The sequence below is a fragment of the Balaenoptera borealis genome, assembly GCF_965194805.1.
Source record: "Balaenoptera borealis genome assembly, chromosome: 11".
Taxonomy (NCBI): domain Eukaryota; kingdom Metazoa; phylum Chordata; class Mammalia; order Artiodactyla; family Balaenopteridae; genus Balaenoptera; species Balaenoptera borealis.
The window spans coordinates 100,255,540-100,277,228 of record NC_138868.1 but is presented as its reverse complement, the minus strand read 5'-3'; the positions used below and the strand labels follow the sequence as shown (position 1 = coordinate 100,277,228).

The 21,689-nt window shown below is 49.1% G+C and overlaps 1 protein-coding gene across 7 annotated transcripts in view; it reads right to left on the bottom strand.

Annotated features, from left to right (window-relative positions):
* Positions 1-21,689, bottom strand: part of GRIK4 (glutamate ionotropic receptor kainate type subunit 4) — a 456,420-nt gene that overhangs the window by 97,754 nt on the left and 336,977 nt on the right. For all 7 annotated transcript variants that reach the window (XM_082339798.1, XM_082339799.1, XM_082339802.1 and 4 more), the window contains one exon: positions 836-943. In XM_082339798.1, coding sequence (XP_082195924.1) covers positions 836-943 — 108 coding nt within the window. The remainder of the gene's footprint in view (positions 1-835; positions 944-21,689) is intronic.

Genomic DNA, 21,689 nt, shown 5'->3' with positions numbered 1-21,689 from the left:
CACACTGATTATCTCCTGTGGATAAGATGCTGGGCCCGGCAGGGAAATAGGTTTTTGATTGGCTAAAAGGAGGTGGGGGAAGGGGGCAAACTAATAATTACTTAATACATGCAGTTGGTTAATGGACAAATCTTTTAAAACCTGAAGTCTTCAGGGATGGGGGGAGGGGAGAAGAAGATGACTTTGGCCGTGAACGCACTTGATTCGTGCCATCTAATAAATTACAGCCTGTTTGAGGACAGAGACTGAGTCTTACTCAGCTTCGTGTCTCCAAGAATGAGCACAGTGCCTGGCACACGGGGGAAGGGCTCGGTAATTGTCGAAGAGAACTGAATCAAATTAAAAAGGCAGATGGTCCCTTGCTCTATAGATTGAGAACTTTCTTTTGATCATCTGGAAATGAAGAAATAGGCCATGAAAACCCATTGAGATTCAGGTGTCCACTGCCAGGGACGTAACTTGTACACGTAGGCGCCAAGCAAAGCAGGCTGTGGTGAAAGAGTAGGAGCCACCCTGGGGGACTTCTCCTGCCGTGTCCTAGGTGCCCTGCCCTTGGCTGTGCACAGCTGCCCTGGCTGTCAGGGTGCCCCCGGAAGAGGCATCCACAAACTGTGCTGTCTTGCCACCCCATCCTGCTTCCCCAGCTGCTTTGGAACTCATCAGATATCATTTCCATATGAAACAGCAACTTGAGTTTAATTACACTGTCATAAAGTGGCCTCCGTGCTGTGATTAGAGCTCCCATCTTCTGTTCACGGGGAGGCTGGGAACGCCTGGAGATGGAGGAGGCACCCCGGAGAGCGGCAGCTGGGAGGCCCAGGGGGCACCCGCTTACCAGGATGGTGGTGACGACCAGGGTGGTGTTGAAGAGACTGTCGGAGACGTTGGAGGCGTAGAGGCGGCTGTCCATGCTGAGGCCGTCTGCCACGTGCCACTGGCCAATCTGAGGAGACCAAGGAGACAGGCTGGGAAGGGGTGGGGGGAGGAGGCGGCTGGGGAGCTGGGCTGTTGAGGTCCTGCGGGCCTCCAGGGCTGGGAGAGCTGAGAGGCCGGGCCCCTGCCTCTGGCGGGGGGTACATGTACCTCACAGAAGGAGGGAGGGATGCAGAGTGCAGAGCAGAGGGGCGGGACCGGGGCGGGGCTACCAGGGTTGGGGGGGTCAGGGGTGGGTGGGGAGACTGCGAGGGGAGGGGAAGACTTAAGAGAGAGGTGGGAGAGGAAAATGGAAAAAGAAATCAGGAATGCAATGCAGTTCAGGGATGCTCTCTCACCCAGAAGGGAAGGGAGCCCCCTGGAATTGCATCATCTGGAGGCAGGACAGAGCCTTCCCTCTCGCTACAGCCTGCCTTCAATAAGCCTCATTATCTAAATAAGAACCAGAATGGCTACTGGAGAGAACTGGCCTTTACTAGGCTCTTCCATAAATGTTTGCTGAATGGTTCAATGGATGGAGGAACCAGAAGAGGGAAGGAAGACCAGGCTCTAGTCCTGGAGGATTCACTTTGCTGGCTGCGAGAACCTAGGCAAGTTACTTCGATCTTTCAGAGTCTCAGTTTCCCCAGCTATAAGTGGGGGTAGTAACGTTTGCCCTGCCTTCTTCTCAGAGCCAACTGAGGTCATGCATGTGCCAGTTCGAGGTTACATTGTCCAGCCAGACCCAGGAGTGTGGATCTCCGCTGCGTAAACCCAGAAATGACTGAACCTCTCTGAAGGTATTTCCTCATCTGTAAAATGGGAATAATAGAAACATTATGTGGTCATTGTGAGAATGTATTTAAGCTGAAACTCAGTAAATGCTAGTTTCCTTCCTTTTCCCCATTGTCTTGACTCCTAGGGGGGAAAAGATCCACAACTTACTCAGTTCCCCCATTTTAGAAAGTCACCTAAATCGAAATTCAGCATCATTGGGTTTTTAGAGAGTTTGTTTGCTTTCCCAGTGGAACCCTTTCTATAACTACACATACGTGTGTGTGCTACCAATACATTTTTTCTACTAGCTGGAGCCCCTGGCAACTCACTTCTGTTGCTGGGTGTTGGAGGTGGGCCACCAGGAGAGACAGCGGATAGCTGGCTAGAAACCCAATGAAATGCACACATCCGCCTCTGCCAGGCATCTCCAGGCACCAGCGGCAGCTTCCCTGGAAAACCCTCACAAGTTCCATGGATGCCACATGGCTCTACCCACCAGAGCTGGGCTCTGGGTTCCTCTTGTGGAAGCTCCAACCGCAATAAAGACACATCTCACTCTTGGTCCCCACCCCCCCTCCCCCGGAGCCAGAGCGTTGGGGGTCACAGGGAGCAGTAACCATCTCCCTGACATCATGGTCTGGACCTTGAAGAGGGGAGGGCCCGGCTGGATGCCTCCAGATCCAGGCAGGAGCCCGATGGTCTCCCCAGGTGAGTCTTTCACCTGCCAAAGGAGAGATGACCAAAAACCCCTCTCCAAGCCTCAGCAAGGACGCCACCGGAAGGGGCCGGGCAGCTTTCTCCACCTCTGCGTGGGCAGAAAAGTGAGGCACGTGCCCCTGTTCATTTTCGCTTACAAGTCGTGTCCTCTGCACACCCACACCGGAAGCCCCGTCTAGATAAAGAAACTGACGCCAAGATAAGAGCCCACCCAACTTGCCCGAGGTCACCTCCCCATCAGCTGAGACACCTGAGCTTTAACCCCTGGGCTCTGAACCCTGGATGAGTCTCCCCAAGGAAGCCTTCGTGGCCCTCCTGCCTGGCTCTTCCAGTGTCCTACTGCACGTTTTGTTTACTTGTTCATCTCCCCGGCTAGCCTGTGAGGGGCTGGCTTGCTCACGCTCGCAGCCCGGCACCCTGCTCAGGGACCGGTACTTGGAGGCGGGGGAAACCATCACTTGGGCTGAGTGCTGTTGTCGGTAGGGCACGAGCAGGAGGTAGGCAAGTGTCCTCTGGTCTCTGGAGGGCCCACAGGAGGGCCCAGCCAGGCCCGGTTATGGCCTGAGCTTCCCCTCATCCTCTCTCTCGGCAGGGGAGAGAGATGGGGAGGATGAGGGATGAGCAGCTAGATTTTCAAGTGAAGGGGAAAGGAGAACAATAGTCACCGGACCCCTCTTGTGCTGGATGTGTCCTATCATCTCTTTGAATTCTCCCACCAGCCTTGTGGAGTAGTGATGATGTCTTTATTTACGAGGAAACTGCGGCTCAAAGGTTTAATGGCTTGCCTAAGGTCACCTGGCTAGCAGGTGATGCACGGGCTTGAACACAGAGCTGGCTGACTCCTAAATCCAAGACTTTTCTGTGTCCGCTGCTGTCTCTTGGGCGGGGAATGCCAAGGGCTCCTCCGCATAAGTAGGCCTGGCCAACCAGAGAAAGGCTCAAAGGAGTCTCGGCCACACAGCAAGAACCCCGGACACGGCTTTTTCCCTCCTGGGTTTTTACATCCACAAAGTCAGGTAAAATGAGTCTGCTTCCCTCTCTTCAAAATGGCTAGAATTGGCTTCTGACAGTCTCCTAGGATAGGAAGGGCCAGATTTGGACAGAAGGACATAAAGAACAGTTAGGCCTGATGTCAGCATCTGGATGTTTGGGACAGGACTGAACTTCTCAGAGTCCTGTCATCTAAACACGCACTTCACACCGACAGGACCAGCAAGACCTCACCCCCCCACTCCCCCACCCAATTTCCCACCCCCATTGTTCTCAGGGGACCCAATCCTCACGAATTGCCTGCCCCAGCTCCAGACTCCCTGTCCGACCCAAGCCATGAGGTAGATAGGTTGCCACAAAAGCCAGGGATAGAAATGATTTACCCAGACCCAGATCCAACAGCCTGAGCCATGTCGCCTCCCACACCCACCTCTGGGGATGTGGCAAAAAGACAAATTAGCCCCCAAGCTCCAGTCAGGAAATGAATGTCCCACCAACCCTCCCATTAGCCCCCAAGAAATTAATAAACTCATCCAACAAAGCAGCTTTGGCAGCTATTACCCGGAGCAATCTAACTGAGGAAAGGCAGTGGGAAGGAGAGCGGGAGACAGAGCCAGGTGCCCTGGGATACAGGCTAATTGCCCCACCCACTGGGCATCTTCCATGCCACACACATGCCAGGGGTGGGCAGGAGATACAGCGCTCATCACCGACAATCTGTGGCTCTGTCTCCAGCCAAATTCCCTTGCTCCACCCCGCTGACACCTGCTCGCACACCTCCTGCAGGACCAGCAGCTTTGTAAGCCTCTTCCACATGTCCACATGTGCCAGCTTGATTATGCTTCAAATAATGTCTTTCCGTGCCCCTCTCTCTGTGCTTTCTGTCTCTCCCACTTGCTCTGCCTTCCCACCAGTTTAGAGACTCCAGGGGTTGCAGTGAAGGGAGGCGAGGGTATGGATTTGGACACCACCACTGCAAGCCCATACAGCACCTTAAGGCAGGTAAGAAAAAGGCACCCCCTGGGCTGATGTGGCCCTGCGGGTGCACAGCTGGGCATGCTGACTCCAGCCTCTACTCACCACTGAGCTTCCCACAGTCTGTACCACGAACGCAACGGCCCCAGAGTGGGAGGACCTGAGTTTAACTTGGCTTCTCTGCCTATGAGCTGTGTGACCCTGGGTGAGTTACTTAATCTCTCTGAGCCTCAGTTTCCCCATCTATAAAATGGGGGTTAAAATAGTAATGATTACTTCCTAGGGTTCTTAAGGAGATTAAATCTGATGGTATATGTGCCAAGAACAAGGTGAGTATTCATAGAATTTGTCATGCCATCGTCAGAGACAGAAGATGGGAATCTCTTCTGTGCCCTACACTTTGCACTGTAGACTCCAGTTTAGTAGATTAGACCAGCGTCTCATACTTTGGTTCCTGCACCGGCAACGTCAGTGTTAGAAATGCAAATTCTTGGGCCCCGTTCCAGACTGACTAAATCAGACAGTCTAGGAGCAGGACCCAGCAGTACGTGTTGTAGCCAGCTCTCCAGTGATTCTGACGCAAGCTGGATTCGAGCAGAGCACATAGAGCAACTCAGACGAAAAACATGATGTCAGAGAGAGGCAAGGGTGCAGGAATGAAGAGCGGCTGAAGGCCCACCTGTGGCAAGCTAGGAAACGTTTAAAAACTGGCTCTCCAGGAAAAAAGGCCTTGTCTGATCTGCCCACTTCTGTGGTGTAAACACACCCACCATGGTTGACTTCAAGCTACCCACATGCAGTCACGGGACACCGAGTTGGGAAGAGAAGTGTATAACGGGCTCTGGCTGGCCGGGCAAGCTGGCTCCAGCCACCACGCTCACAGGCCCTGTGCTGGGCGCTCGTTTATGCTTACGAATCTCACTGCCACCCTACTTATGAGTAAGGAAAGTGATGTCCACATAGGTAATAATTTACCTGAATCACAGAGCTGAGGCGTGGAAAAAACCAATGTGCTGCTTCATTGAGATCACAATATTTAAAACAAATGTGTATTCCTTCTCACTACTGATTCTATGCTCTTAGAAGAAACTAGAAGTGCTTTGTCAAATATGAAAATCGAGGTAAATATAACTGATATGACATGTGTTTGCACGAGCACAGAAAGTATCATTTATCCAACTTCCCCAAAGGACACAGAATCCATATAAATTAGTAATAATCTTGTTCCCTGGCTGTATAAAAATTAAATAAATAAAATAAAATTCAAATAAAAAAATAATAATGTTGCTCCTTTAAGCGCTAAAATTGAGGGGGAGGGTTTTAATTATTTATTTGCAAGAATTATTTCCCAAAATTCTTTCAAAGGGAATTATACTTTCTGCTGTCCTCTTAAACAGAGTGGACGTCTTTACCTTCGTGCAGTGTCATCATTTTGAAGCCAATTATTATCCTGTCCTGCTCATTGGTTACTGAAATGTGGTGGCCTCACCCTCATTTCTGTGCTTTCATAAGTTAATTTGTCTACTTTTCATAGTGTCTCTTTTCTGATTGTGAACTGTCATTTCCTTCCGCTATTTGGATAGCTGTCTCGAATTGGTCCTTTCCTTCCAGCATCTGTGTTTAAGATTCCTGGCGGAGCAACCAAGGGACCAAGCTTGAAAGCACTGCTGTAAGGAAAGTACAGATAAGGCCTGATGGGGCCTAGGGCCTTGAGTGAACAGACCCTGTGACATTGATATGGGCAACCCAACGGTCCCTTGGAGGGGTGACTGCTGTACAGTTGAATGAGTGTGGTCTGCCGTGTGACCCTGGGTCAGCGTAAGCAAGCTGGTCACTCCCTCGGCAATGCACCATGGGAAAGGCTTGTCCGGGGCCCCTGACCGCAGTCATCGCCTGCTGAAAGAGCTGGTTGTGTGTCACCCGGAGACCGCATTAGCATCCAGCACTGTGACCTCAGGGCTGGGTGACCCTGAGCAAGTCACTTGATTTCCCCGAGTCTCACCTTTCCCTGTCCTCCACCCTAATTCAAGCTCCCACTGAACTTGCCCTGGGCCAGGATCCTTCGGGTTCTCTCTTTGTTCTGTTCTCCACTCAGAAGCAGCCAGCCGCCTCTATCAAGTCTCAACTAGGATCACACCGGCCCCTGCTGAAACCCTTCAATTCTTCTCCCACTTTCGTTTAAGGATAGAAACCAAAATCCTTAACATGGCCCACCAAGCCCCATGAGGCCTGGCTTCTGTCCACCCTCCACACTCATCTCACACCATCTTTCCCGGCTTTATCTGTGCTCCTGGCACACCTATGAGTTCACGTGCAACAAGCGCCTTCCTGCCAGGGTCTCTGTGAGTGCTGTTCCCTGTCTGGACTCTCCTTGCTGCCCGACCCTTTGGCCCCCAGCCCCATTTCAGCTAGTTCAGGGGTTGGCAGACCACGGACTACAGGCCCAATCCGGCCCGCTGCCTGTTTCAGGAAATAAAGTTTTATTGGAACATAGTCACGCCGATTCATTGATGTACTGTCTGTGACTGCACTCACCTACAACAGTAAAGCTGCAAAGTCTAAATTTTTATTATCTGGGCCTATTTTATAAAAAGAAGTTTTCCAAACCTTGATCTAGTTTATACCTGTTAACCCCTCAGGCCTCAGTTGAGAAATCACTACCTTCAGGAAGCCTTTCCTTTAACTCCCAAAGTCAAACTTCTCCCCGAACCACCTTCTTTTCCTTTAGAGCATCTGGCTCGGGCTGTCATTATACATTCATTAATGAGACCATTGCTCACCACCTGTCTTTCTCCCTGTGCCGCTGGGCGACAGCCCTCCGCTGTCGCCTGAGCTGGGCGGTCCCGCCCAGAGCAGCCACACGCTTCTCGCTCGCAGCTCTCCTGCTCCCGCCGAGAATCTCTTGAGGTTGTCATTTTGCCGCTTTGTTCTCTCCCAAATAGGTAAAAAGGGATTCATTTTTAAAACCCTGAGGGATTTCCTGACATCCATACTTGCCTCTGTGAGTACGCACATGGCTCTGTAACATTTAATATCTTATGTACGTGTAGATGATTGTTCTTTGCACTCAGCGCTGCCAGGATGCAGCTTCTAGACAGGCTGACGTAACTCCACGGCCGGGCAAGCCCTTCTGCTCCAGAGTCAGATTTCGCAAACACTTACTCATCACCTTTGCACGCCGGGCACTCAGCCACGTGATTTGCTGATGTAAATTTCTCTGATTCTGCATAACAACCCTGTTATCATTCCCACCTGAGAAATGTAGGCGCTTCAGACAACAGTAATAACACTTAAGGGCTTCATGTAGGCATTTCATACAAGTTTTTGTTGAATGAATGAATGAATGGAATTGAGACTCAGAGATGTCAAACAACTTGCCGAGGATCACAGTTAATAGAGGATGGAACTGGGATTTGAACTCAGGTTCTATTTACTGCTATACTATCTGGTCGGGGTAGGGCAGGTGCAGGCTACCCTGACCTTAAGATCTGGGCCGGGCTTCCCTGGTGGCGCAGTGGTTGAGAATCTGCCTGCCAATGCAGGGGACACGGGTTCGAGCCCTGGTCTGGGAAGATCCCACGTGCCGCGGAGCAACTGGGCCCGTGAGCCACAATTACTGAGCCTGCGCGTCTGGAGCCTGTGCTCCGCAACAAGAGAGGCCGCGATAGTGAGAGGCCCGCGCACCGCGATGAAGAGTGGCCCCCGCTTGCCACAACTAGAGAAAGCCCTCGCACAGAAACAAAGACCCAACACAGCCATAAATAAATAAATAAATAAATAAATAAATAAATAAATAAATAAATAAATAAATAAATAAATAAATAAATAAATAAAAAGATCTGGGCCTTCCCACACACCTCTCTGATCACCGTGAACTTGTTCTTTGGAGAATACAGACCTGAAGGTATTCAGCTACAGGAGTCCACGAGAGTGATCCTGACCAAGGCACAGGGTAGTTTCTTAGGGGCCTAGCACGGAGAGATGCAGAGGGAGGGCACCAGGAGACCTACATTTTCTTAACTCTTCTGCCATGCATAAGCTCTGTGACCTTGAGCAAGTCACTTAACCTCTCTGAATCTTCCTCATCTGCAAAGTGGAAATAAACTAATCTGCCTACCCATAGTACAGCAATGCTGTTGCTAATCAACTGAGTTAGTGTGTACGATGGCTTTTGATGAGCCATAATAAGCCATGGGAACTTAAGATTATAGCACTACTGTCCATCTGGTGGAAATGCAGCTGACCAGAAGTCAAGTTCTACGCTGCCATGTGCTGTGTGGCCCTGGGAAGTCAATTTTGCTGCCTATAAGACAAGGGTAGTTAGTCTCTCTCCCCTTCTCCTCTTATTGGGATGATATGAGGTGATCACAGATGTGACAAAAGTTTAAAGCCCTATGAAAACGCAAGCTCTTTCTTCCAGATCCTTGTTCTCTAGGGCCATCCCAAAGGTGGACGAGCCATAACCAACGACTCAGTTTTTTTAACCTCAGTTTCAGGGTTCAAAGTTGAAGTTCTCACTAGGAAGAATACATAAAATAATGTATTAGTGTCTCCTTGAGTTCACGGAACTAATTTCAACATACAGGCAGGAAGAATGACAGTCAGATGTGAACCACTACGGCTAGAGGCCCCAGGAATTGAGACTGAGTTATAGTTTGGAGTGTCTATAGTATAGGTCTGTGCCTTGATATATGACCAGCCAAAAAGATTTGTAATGTAAGCCTCCATGGTGAACCCCTGGCATGAAGGAACAAAATGTTTATTGACTTTAAATCTAATATCTCCAATCATAAAACTTTAGTTCACATGGGAGACTGGATCATGAGTGAGGGCCCCTGCCTGAGGGGTTGACCTGGGGAACAAAGGGAGTTATCCATGTTGGCGGAAGAGCTCATTCTCTCAGCCAAAATATTCTTTTAGCGGAAAATATGTGCTTACATGCACAATACCGTAAAAACCCAGGATCAAAGGACAACAGTGGCAAATGCCAAAGGTAAGAGATCAAAAACAATCCCGGGGAAAGCTGGGAAGACTTCCTATCAAATGAGCCCTTCCTGGGCTGATTAAGCCTTCAGCTGAGTTGGTCTAAGGCAGTGTTTTGTTCAACTGCGACTGCTACCCGTTAGTGGGTTAGGAAATCAATTTAGTGGGTTAAGACCTGCATTTTTAAAATGAAATATATATCCAGAATAGATCAGAGTGCAACCCACACACCAGGGGCAACTACTGTTTCATAAGCTTTGGTTTCAATTATGTGTAGGTCGGTGTTAATGTGCATCCTGGATTGGCAACCAGAATGCGAGTCATGCTCAAAAAGGATGAAAGTGCCTGGCCCAGGGGATTCGGACACCTTACCTGTTCACTACTCTGTACGCAGCCCCTAGCAGAGTACCTGCAACACAACTGATGCTCCATAAATACATTTTGGGCATCAGTGAACTCCTATCCTAGTTACTTATAACTAAAGGACTAACTATAAGAAAATTATACAAGCTGATACTTTTGAGCATTTATCACATGTCAAATACTAGACTAAATGCTTTACATTTGTTATTTAATCTTCCCAACCACACTATAAGGGAGGTACTGTTGATACTATCATCCCCATTTTACAGATTAGAAAACTGAGGCTCGGAGAGGTTAGGTTTCTTGCCCAAAGTTCCACACTTAATGCAGATTCAAACCCAGGCAGGTCCACTCTGCTGCACTGCCCTCAAGATATTAATTTTCCTGGGCTGTGGATGTGTAGTTAAATGTTTGGAAAACATTTTAATTGTTATTCCTTATCCATTGGTATTTGCCATAAGCTTTCCTGCTTCAAAGTCCACATCCCTGAGGTCAGACTTTGCTTTTCCTTGCCTTTGATTCTGACTTACGTATTTATAAGAGGATATTTATTTATTTATTTTAACATCTTTATTGGAGTATAATTGCTTTACAATGGTGTGTTAGTTTCTGCTGTATAACAAAGTGAATCAGCTGCATGTATACATATATCCCCATATCTCCTCCCTCTTGCGTCTCCCTCCCTCCCTCTCTAGCCCACCCCTCTAGGTGGTCACAAAGCACTGAGCTGATCTCCCTGTGCTATGCAGCTGCTTCCCACTAGCTATCTATTTTACATTTGGTAGTGTATATATGTCCATGCCATTCTCTCGCTTCATCCCAGCTTCCCCTTCCCCTTCCCTGTGTCCTCAAGTCCATTCTCTACGTCTGCGTCTTTATTCCTGTCCTGCCCCTAGGTTCTTCAGAACCATATTTTTTTTTTAGATTCCATATATATATGTTAGCATATGGTATTTGTTCTTCTCTTTCTGACTTACTTCACTCTCTATGACAGTCTCTAGGTCCATCCACTTCACTACAAATAACTCAATTTCGTTTCTTTTTATGGCTGAGTAATATTCCATTGTATATATGTGCCACACCTTTATCCATTCATCTGTCGATGGACACTTAGGTTGCTTCCATGTCCTGGCTATTGTAAATAGAGCTGCAATGAACATTGTGGTACATGACTCTTTTTGAATTATGGTTTTCTCAGGGTATATGCCCAGTAGTGGGATTGCTGGGTCATATGGTAGTTCTATTTTTAGTTTTTTAAGGAACCTCCATACTGTTCTCCATAGTGGCTATATCAATTTACATTCCCACCAACAGTGCAAGAGGGTTCCCTTTCCTCCACACCCTCTCCAGCATTTATTGTTTGTAGATTTTTTGATGATGGCCATTCTGACTGGTGTGAGGTGATATATGAGAGGATATTTAAATAAAGTTTGAGGAAGAGGACAGTGGAAAAAGTAAAGCATCAGGGATCCTGGCTTCCTGATGTGGCCCTGTCTTCAACTGGCTCTGGTCTCTGAATTCCTCACGTGGCCACTCGCTCTGGCCGCCCTTGTCTGGGCTCATCACAGTCCCCTTCACCTGGGGATGCCCAGCTATCGATCAGCCTTTGGCCTGAATGTCACCCCCTTGGGGAGGTCCTTCCCAACCTCTCACTCCCCATCACAGAGACTCAGGCATAATGCCCTGAACTTCTTCTTTGTAGCACTCATCATATAATTATTTAGATAATTATTGATTTCATATAATTATTTAGATAATTACTTGTTTCAAGTCCATTTCCTGCACTACAAAATACATTCCATGACTGGTGAGGCTCTGTCTTATTCCCCACATATGCCCAATGCCTAGTGTGGAATCAGTGCTTAGTAAATATCTGACAGTTGCATTAATAAATTCCCCTTTGGAGCTCCAGCTCCCAGGACAGTGCCTGGCCTAGAATGGATGCTCAGTAAATATCTGTTGAATTGAATTATGAAATTCCTTTGGGCAAGTCCCTTCTTTTTAGTCTTCAGTCATCTAACCTATAAAAGAAGGATCTATTCTAGCCCCTTCCAACTCATACATGAATTCCTGAAAGTGCCAGGTAGATTTATAATGTGGTATAGCTTTTCAAAGGGCTGTGGGGCAAAGCCGGGGAGAGACAACACAAAGAGGCCTCGGAAGGTGACTGTAGGAGGGCACGGGAAGCTCGGCTGCCTGGACACGAAGATGAAGCAGGTTGGACTTCCCTGGTCGTGCAGTGGTTAAGAATCCGCCTGCCAATGGAGGGGACATGGGTTCGATCCCTGGTCCGGAAAGATCGCACATGCCACGGAGCAACTAAGCCCGTGCGCCACAACTACTGAGCCCGCGAGCCACAACTACTGAGCCTGCGTGCCTAGAGCCCGTGCTCCACAACAAAAGAAGCCACCTCAGTGAGAAGCCCGCGCACCACAACGAAGAGTAGCCCCTGCTCACAGCAACTAGAGAAAGCCCGCACGCAGCAAAGACCCAACACAGCCAAAAATAAAATTTAAAAATTAAAAAAAAAAGTTCTACTAAAAAAGAAAAAGATGAAGCAGGTGGCCACCTATGAGAAGGCTGCCAGGGAGGGCACTCTCCCACCTGCCAGGAAACAGCTCTCTCTGAGCCCGGGGGCTGATTGATGCCTGGCATTCCTCCATTAGAGAGCCTGGTGTGAGAGCTGGTCAACATGGAAATAAATATCAAAGTGTTAACACATTATTATCCAATTCACCAGATATTTCAGCCAGTCAGCGGCACACACTACTTACAAAGGGGTGGCAGGTTTGATGCAAGGGAAGAGTGCTCTTCTACTCAGACCACACCTGAATATTGCATATTGTTCCACACACCACTCTTTCAGTGAAGCATAGACTAACTGGAGTGTATTCCAAGCATATTGACCAGCAAAGAGATTGAAATCACATTCTAGAAGGAACAAGTACAGGCAGTGCTGGGAAGGATGGACTAGATGTGTGGACCCAAGAAATGGAACTAAGGACAAAAGGAAGAGGACTTCAGAAAGAAAGAATTCCACCCAATAGATGGAGAAACTTTCTAACAATGAGAGCTTCCCAAGATGGAATATGCTGTCCCTATAGGTACTGAGTTCCCCAACACTGGAGGCATTCAAGCACAGACTCTACTTCATGAGAACACATCTGCAAGAATTCAAGCATTTGATTTGAGTAGTGATCTAGAGGGCCTTTACTAATCCTTTCGGCCCCAAGAATGTGGGATCTAGATTCTACTTCTACATCAGGGGAATCAGAAGCAAGGCCAGAGTATCAAGGGGCAGATGAGGTCCTTGGACATTGTGAGAAAACAAGAGAGCAGGAGTATGGGGTCATGAATGCAGAAGGAAAAGGCCACTGTAGGAAAACTTCAGCCATTCCTGTTTGCTCCTTCCTGGTCTTCTCTCCTGGCTGAACTCATTACAGTTGGTTCTCGTTATTCATGGTAGTTGTGTTCTATAAGGTTGCCACAAGCACTGAATTAGGGAGACTGAACCATTTCTCCTAAGGGAAAAACAGGGTTAGGTTCCTGTGAACCTCTGGTCACAACATTTTCATCAACCAATTAACACATAACCTCGATTTATGTGTGTTTCTGCTGATAGACATCTTATTTAATACATACTGTTGATTCAATAATATTGGACAACAGCATTAAATGTCATGCCTGAACAACGCTTTTCTAACGCCTGTATTTTCTCTGTAAGGCACATTGCAGATTTCTTGCCCTTAGGAACACTAGACAGCACTTCAGCGTTAAGTACGGGGGTTATTTTAAACAGCAAAATCTCCAAGAAAAAGCACAAACATGTGAAAGACATGACACTGCAGAGACTGTGAAAAGCACACTTGTTTACAGTATGAGCCGAAAGAAGGCAGAGCATCACCTTGCTGGACCCCAGCTGGGAACACGCCTGGCAACCCACTCAAATTTTTCACTGCTCTGTGCGTGTCTGTGAAAGCACCATGAGTATTGCATTGGGGTTACAAATATATTTTAGCGAGTAGACCAATTTGCAAATATGGAATCTGCAAATAATGAGGATCAACTGTACTCTCCTGCACCTGAATTTTCAACTCTTGCCAAAGATGTGCCCAGACTTCTATCCCGAATCCCCAACCTCTGGGATGTGAAGTGGAATTTAGTCTCGCCCTCACCACTCCTCCTGCCAAAGAGAACAAACCGACAGCGGCTCTGGTGACAGATACATACTATGTAGGGCAGGAACGGAGCTCAGCTCACCCCACTGGGCTCTGGCTAAATATGCTAATCCCCAGGGATGCTCTTAGGAATCTAATAGACTCTCCAACTAGCTTAGGGTTTCAGAAGTTAAATTTCCCCGAGCAGGGCAGTGAGGATGCACACATCACCTTTCTTTTTGGACAGATGTACTGATTTTGATGATTTCTTTTGCCTACATCTCAACTCCCTCCTTTTTTCCCATATGGTCAAAAATCTCACAGACTCTCTTCTAAACATTTGGGAGGATAATCAAACCAGCATGGGGTGAGTGCACGGCAGGGTCTGTAAATGTGAAGACTCAGCTGCACAGCCCTCTCTCACCTCCCAGAAGACGGAAGACATTTCCACTTAGCTGCCGAGGAGAGAATTTATCAGAGAGCTCAGGCATGCTCGAGATTTTTCATCTCACAAGAAAATTACTGCCCACGAACACGACACAGTCAGGGCATGGAGAGTGCCCGGCTTCATTTGTTAAGCTCGCCGGGTACAGAAGTATCTTGGAGAAGCAGTTGTATTAATAATACACAACTTTGAGCTCTGAACGGCAGATGCCAATTGAACTAATGGTTCTAAGGAAGCATCTGGGCTGAAAGATGAAGCTGATCTCCCCCACCTGCCGTCCTCCAGGAGTCAGGAGAATGCTGGAGGGTGGGGGCAGATGCATCGCTGAGCTTTCAGGATGGACTGAGGATGGCCCATTGCTGCCCCTAGGTGGATGCAGGCTGCAGGTGGGAGATGGTGTGTGGCTGTGCCTCACCGTGCTCTGGGAAGATGGGGCGCTTTTAGTTGAGGGTGGGGGTGGTGTCAGCAGCTCTTGTCTGGGCAGTGCCACGTCAGGCAGGCCCTAGATGTGCTGGGGATTCTCCCAGGAGTAGAGCCTTGACTTCTGGTTTTTGTCTGCACACCCACCCAGAGCCACTGCAAAGTGGAACTGGTGATACCACCACGTTAGGGAGTGGAGGACAGAGGTTAGGGACAGAGGAAGGAGAGGGAGGGGTGGAGGAGGGCCGTGGGGAACCCTTCCCGAAGCAGGCAGGGGCCAGCTGGCAGAATTTGTTTCTACCAGCCTGGTTGGCACGGGCTGGCCCTTGCAGCCTTCTTGCAGGGCTCTGGAGTTGCAGCAGGAGTGACGTGAGCATATGGCTCAGCCCTGCTTTGTCTTTCCCCAAACCAGGCGAGAAGCGAGATCCCGGGAATACTGCATGCAGAGAAAGAGAAATATATCGACAGACATCCCCCTGAGAGACAGCAGAACTAAAATGTGCACAATAGAGTGGAATCCTCAAAGCACATCTATAAAAAATATTTCATTTTGTTCTCACAAACATTTGATGACGCACACCGAGCAGACCCTATGATGACCGTCGTTCCTGTTTTACTGAGGATGCAATCAAGGAACGGAACGTGGGGAGCTACGAGAGCTGGCACTGGCCTGAGCCCTTCCATGTCCCCACGGTGCCTGCCCTGCATATAGCTCCCTCTCACCTCCCTGGATTTTCCCTTCCCCCCGCCCACCTGTCTGCGCTCCCCACACCTCTGGCCTGGAGCCTGCCCCGTGTCTCATCAGAGCTGACTGATGCGGGCTGCTTCCTGAGACTAAATTAGCAGCTCTCCCAGGCATGAGCCGGCTGAAGAGGCGCGGGAAGCAGTCACTCAGAACTGGCAAACTTCCCCAGGCTGAGCTCAGGCGGGCTGCGTGATCGGGCATATTACAAGAAATAGATTTCAAGCGCAGTCCTTTAAAACCCTGCTCCTCTGTCCAAAAGCAGCCCCCTGTTTGAAATTCTAAGTAGCTCTAATTTGTTTGCCGGCTGATGTGTGAATAAGCTTCTATAGTCAGTGACTTTTCCATCAAAGCTGATAAGCAGGAAGTCCCTGTGCTCTGGGAGAAAGAGCCAGAAGTCTGTGGGCCAGGGAGGCAGGAGGAGAGAAGGCCGTCAGGCAACAGCCTTCGGAAGCCAGCTCTTCTGCCCCTCGCTGTCAGTCATCCTGGGGGTGGCCAGGAGAACCAGATGCCCTCACAGGATGAGGCACCTGATAGACTTTCAATTAACAAGAGGACTATTGCTGTTAGAGAACGGAAAGCAAATAGAAAGGGAGAAACGCATCAGTGATCGGAGGGGCCTTCCACGCCAATCTTCAAATTCCAGTTGCCCGTGGGGAGGCTGTCGTGTGGAATCTCTCTTGCACAAATGGGGAGCAGTGGCTTTGGAACAGTCTCGTGACAAAATCCTCGGTCCCCACGCTCTCCGCACACTCCCCAGGTCCTAGCACCCCAGTCCCTTGTTCACTGGTGCATCTCTTCTCCCAGCTGGGCGGTCTGTACTCACGGCGTCCCCAAGCCTGCAGCAACGGCAGCGTGGGCACGCTACAGCAGAGGCAGAGGCCCGGGGAGCAGGTAACAGGAGCACTTGGAGGCTCCCTGAGGAGGGACTCTGTGACCTGAGCTCTGGAGACATGAGCAGGAGCGGCCGGGCAAGAAATGGGGCTTGAGGGCGCAGGCACGGGGCGGTGGAGGGGGGATGGCACAGGAGGCTCGAAGGTAGGCAGGGACCAGCACGGGACAGCCTTGCTCTGGAGCTGCCATTTACCCTGAAAGCAAATGGGGGCCACGGAGAGGTTTTCAGCCCAGGAATGACATTCCCATCTGCTTTCTCTGGTGGAGAGAACTGGACTTGATAACCTTTCAGGTCTCCTCCAACCCTAAGAATGTAGGCTATTCTGTGAGATATCATCAACTATTTTAAACCTCACGCCAACCCCCCTTCTCCTGGTGCCTTAATTAAAAGGAATAAGTGGGTTTCCCTGGTGGCGCAGTGGTTGAGAGTCCGCCTGCCAATGCAGGGGACACGGGTTCGAGCCCTGGTCTGGGAAGATCCCACATGCCGCAGAGCAACTGGGCCCGTGAGCCACAATTACTGAGCCTGCGCGTCTGGAGCCTGTGCTCCGCAACAAGAGAGGCCGCGATAGTGAGAGGCCCGCACACCGCGATGAAGAGTGGCCCCCGCTTGCCGCAACTGGAGAAAGCCCTTGCACAGAAACGAAGACCCAACACAGCCATAAATAAATAAATAAATAAATAAATTAATTAAAAAAAAAAAAAAGGAATAAGTGACTTCTCAGTAACCTTCAAAGCAGCCCCCAGACCACCGATCTCTTTCTCCCCTCCCTCTGGAGAACCTGCTGCCTCAGAATTTCCTCATCAAAGGCCAAGTCTCTGGGAATGGCCCATCAAGCAGCACCCCTAGCCGGTCCTCTCTCGTCAGGTCCGTCCCCCAGCCAGGGAGTTGGCACACGAGGCTCCTGATTTCCAGCAATCAAACCCTACTCCTGTGCTCTGAGCCAGGACCCACAAAGGCAGCTTCAAAGGATCTGCATATTTATGGTAAACTCCCTCCTCGGATTGAAAATGTATTCCACAGTAGCAATCACGGGTGCCCTCCTAGCAGCTTGCCCACTGGCAACTTGTCGGAGCCTTAATGACTTCTCATTAGCGCAGGTGGGATCTGAGCTGTCCCAGAGGCTCATACTAACAGGGGTGGGGGACAGGGCACAGATGCCTGGGGTGGGTGATGTGTCCATGGAGAGGGTGTCTCCGTCCTCACTGTTCCCCCAATGCCATGTACGGGCAATGGCAACACAGACCATCACCTGACAGGGTGTTTTTAGGATTTTCCATTGTTCTTTGCTTTTCAAGTAGGAAGAGTGGTCTGGAGCGGGGAGAGACCCCAGCAGGTCTGCTACACTTCCTGGTGTTCTGGCTGAGAGGGCCATGATAAGAAGTGTAGCTGTCTTTATATTACTCAGAGGTGCAGCCGAAGCACGTTCTATGGCCACAAATGCTGGACCATCCCACCCAGACCTCCCCGGAAAGGGGGCAGACATGCCTGTGTGTGGGCTTCTGTCAGGGAAGAGGGCAGCACAGGAGATCAAAGAGAGGCTTCCTGTCCTCCCAGCAATTGGTGGGACCTGCCGGAACTTCGGGAAGTTGGAGATGGATTTCCCAAACCTTCTAGAAGACACTGCATCCCTGAAGTCTTGGTTTGCAAGGGTGACTCACAAAAGCCACTTGTCCACCCTCTTGCGTCTGGTTAGAGCTACACTCAAGTCATTCCAGGAAATCAGGCCCTTGGAAAGCTGAGTTTGTATCAGCTTTGGGAAACAAAATATGGCTGTCGGTTCACAATGTTTTTTATTCACCCACTCCTGGCCAGCTCTGCCAGTCTCCATGGGAACAGAGTTAAATGGATCCATGGTCCAGGAAAAGGTAGCCCAGGGCTGGTTTCTATGAAAAGTTCACGTGACAATAACCCTGTGTATTTTGGAAGTGGGGATTAGGGGGAGGGGCAAGAGGAGTAATTAATTGACTCCAAGCCCCAGTGTTCAGAATGAATCAAAAATTTGAAGACTAATTCCAGTAAGCAACTTAATGTGGTGAGTAGAAACTGAGTGTTTTGAGTGAGGATGGTGAAAGTCCCACAGTGCTCTCAGCTCTGTGCCAGTTTGCCCCATCTGGAAGCTGGTACCCACTTTGGGCCTTAGGTTTTAATAGAGCCCCAGACAAACCAAAAAGCATTCGTGGTGAAAGATTTGTCACCTGTGTCGCACTGGGAACAGCTATGGGCCACTGTTTGGGGGAGGAAAAAAATCAGAGGGGCAGAACAACTCAAGCACTAGACAGTGATTATTGACTGCAGTTTTTGCCTTTCCCAAAAGACTAGGAGCTCTGGAAGGAACCATGACTTATTTATCTCGCATTTCTAGCCCTTGACACGAAGTAGGTGCTCAAAAAATTTTTATGCTAAGTTTCAGAAGAGGATGAATAAATGAAGGGAAGTCAAGCTATTTTTAAATATTTGAAGAGCTGGTAAAAAGACAGAAAGCTGATTATCCTGGGTTGCTTAATGGGGCAGGACCAGGAGGCAGTGCCTCAGTGCCTGGAAGATTCTGGAATGTGTCCCTGGGGAGGCGGTGAATCTCCCAGCCCAGGACATGCTCAAGGAGAGGCGGTGTGGCTGTTTCCCTCAGGGATGCTGTGGGGAACATTCTTGCACTGGGTTGGAAGATTAGACCCGAGGCCTCAGAGTTTCCTCCAGCACGTTCTGAGCAATTCTGCAGAGTGGAAAGACCAGGGACTTTGAAAACAGCTAGACCCCGACTCAGTTCTCAAGCCTGGAACTAACTAGCTGAATGGATGAGGACCGTGACGTTCTCAGTTTCTTTACTTGCAAGATGGAGAGAATAGCTTTTACGCATGGTTGATAAAAAGACGAGACATTTTAAGTACACCCAGCACAGTGCATCTTGTAGGAGACACCCAATAAATGATAGCCATTCTTATTATGTCAGCAGAGCCAGCTTTCTGTCTAACCATAGGCAAGCAGAAGAGAGTGCTATGCAAATCTAGTTTTCAATAATCCTTGAGCTTAGCCAGACCAAATGTTGAGGGGTTACCATCCTCATTGCACAGAGGAAGAAAGCTGAGGTACCCTGTTGCGATATACAGTGAGCCAATGGAAAAGTTTCAATTTTCATCTTTAGCTAGAGATAACCCCTCAACACACACTCCCCGGCCTCATCCCTCCCTCTCCCGAAGGCTTAATTAGAGCCTGTTAAGCCATTTCTGATCCTCAGATGAAAGGTGTGCTCATCTTATTACAGCCCTAACAAAGTCGCTGGGGGCCTGCTTGGAACCTCTGATCTTTAAACCAAGTTAAAATGAAGGAGATTAAGGGCCCTCTAAGGCTGTGCTTCTTTTCCCTCGCCTCTTTCAAATATGATTTCTCGCAAATTAGGAAGGGAGATTATACTATTCCAATACCACCCAGGACATCTTTTGTGGGATGGGGAAGGAGAATATGGAATGGAGATGAGATAACTCACCCTGATAAGCAAAAACTGGGGGCTGGAGCTAGTGAACCTGGTCCAGGTTCGGAAATGTCACTTACAGAACACTGTAGAGAACATTTTCCCCCAAACGGGCTCCAGTGGAAGCTCCACAGAGTTCCAAGATGGAAAACCCTCTCCAAACAGAATCAAAACAGTAATTTTTTTAAATGGTAAAAAAAAAAAAACCCCTAAATTCTAAGAAACTATTTTTAAAATGGTAATAATCTCTTAATCAGCCACTTGCAGGGAATACGGTATTTGGTTCAGACATTTTACCATTACAACCCACTGGGTCCCTGCGTGGTGCTTTCTAAATAGTCAAACCCAGCTCTTAACAGTCATTCCCCCAGATAGGAAGAGAAAGAACAAAACCAAATCCAAATGAGAAGATACCATTACTAAAGAAAGCCCAGCCCAGCAGGTCACCAGGAGCCAGGCTCTGTCCTGGTTTGCAGCAGGTGGCAGCAAGGTCAAGTGTTTTGATTTGGGGGCTTAGGGATTCCAGTAAAGTGAGAAAAGCCAGGAGGGGGAGACCCATGAGCATGGGCTTGGGAGTTGGACAAGCCTGAGTGTGAATTCCAGCTCTGCCCAGAGTCCTTGCTACTTGTGGACTTGGGCCAAGTTACCTACCATCCCTGAGCTTCAGTTTCCTCACTTGTGAAATGGGAGTTTATCTACTTTGAAGGGCTGTCCTCCAGATCAAAAGTGACCTGTGCAAAGTGCCCATGTAGTTTCTGGTACACAACAGGTCCTCGAGAGATGCTCCTTGTCACTCTCCCCTCCCCTGCCAGCATCACCTTGGATGGAATTGGGAGAATATTAGAGAGTGACACTGACATTCCTCCTACCCTGGAAGAGAAGCCCAATTAACTATCAGTCCCCAAACCGTTTCTTCACCCTATGATAAGCAGGGGAAGGACACCTGTCAAGAGGCAAAGATTGGGTCGGTGATTGGGATGGGACCTGGGGACCAGAGCTGCAAAGCTATATCTGTGCCCATGATACATCTTGCAGGGTTCTCACTGCTACTCACGGCACGCAAGCCAGACAGGAAAGCAGCGGTACGGTCACCAGATTTGTTGAAGAAAAATGGGCAATAAAGAGGATTATTGTGACTCACTTTATAAGTCCAATCAAGGATGTGTGCCCCTTAGGGTAGCTGAAGGTCAAAATCATCATCCTCTTTAATGGTCACTTCTGTAGCAGATTCCATTCAACATGAGCTCAAAACGATGGGGGTGGGATGCAGGAAGGTCAAGAAGAAATTCTATGCATAGAGGCTGCAGTACGTCTTTGTCAAAGGGCAGCCTGTGGACCACCAGCATGATAATCATCTATCTGAGTGCTAGTTAAGAAGATGCAGATTCCTGGAATGCACCCAGTTTTACTAACGCAATTTATAGCTGTAGGGCTTAGGAACGTACATTTTAAGACAAGCACCATTGGTCATTCTTGTGCACTTCAAAGGGTTTGAGAAGCCCTACCCTCCATAGGTGCTGCGGAAGGAGGGGCAGCAGCTGTTGTGTAGGATCCTCAGGGCAGAACCCCTTGCCGGACTGGGGTGGGGCTGAGGGATGGGTGCCGGTGGCTGGCAATGCTATTTCCTCATGACTCAGGCAGTCTTGCAGCCTGGCAGCTGGGAAAGCCAGCCTGAGTGGCGGCTGGTGGAGAAGCACAGATAAGGTGAAGAGGTACTCCGAGCTTAACGAGTTGTTCTTCAAGTAGAGGGTGGGATTGGAGCCACCAGGCAACTCTGTCACCGCAGGTGCTGCCTGATGGAAGTGGGCTCTTTCCAGGGAGTATCACAAAGCAGGGCTGAAGGC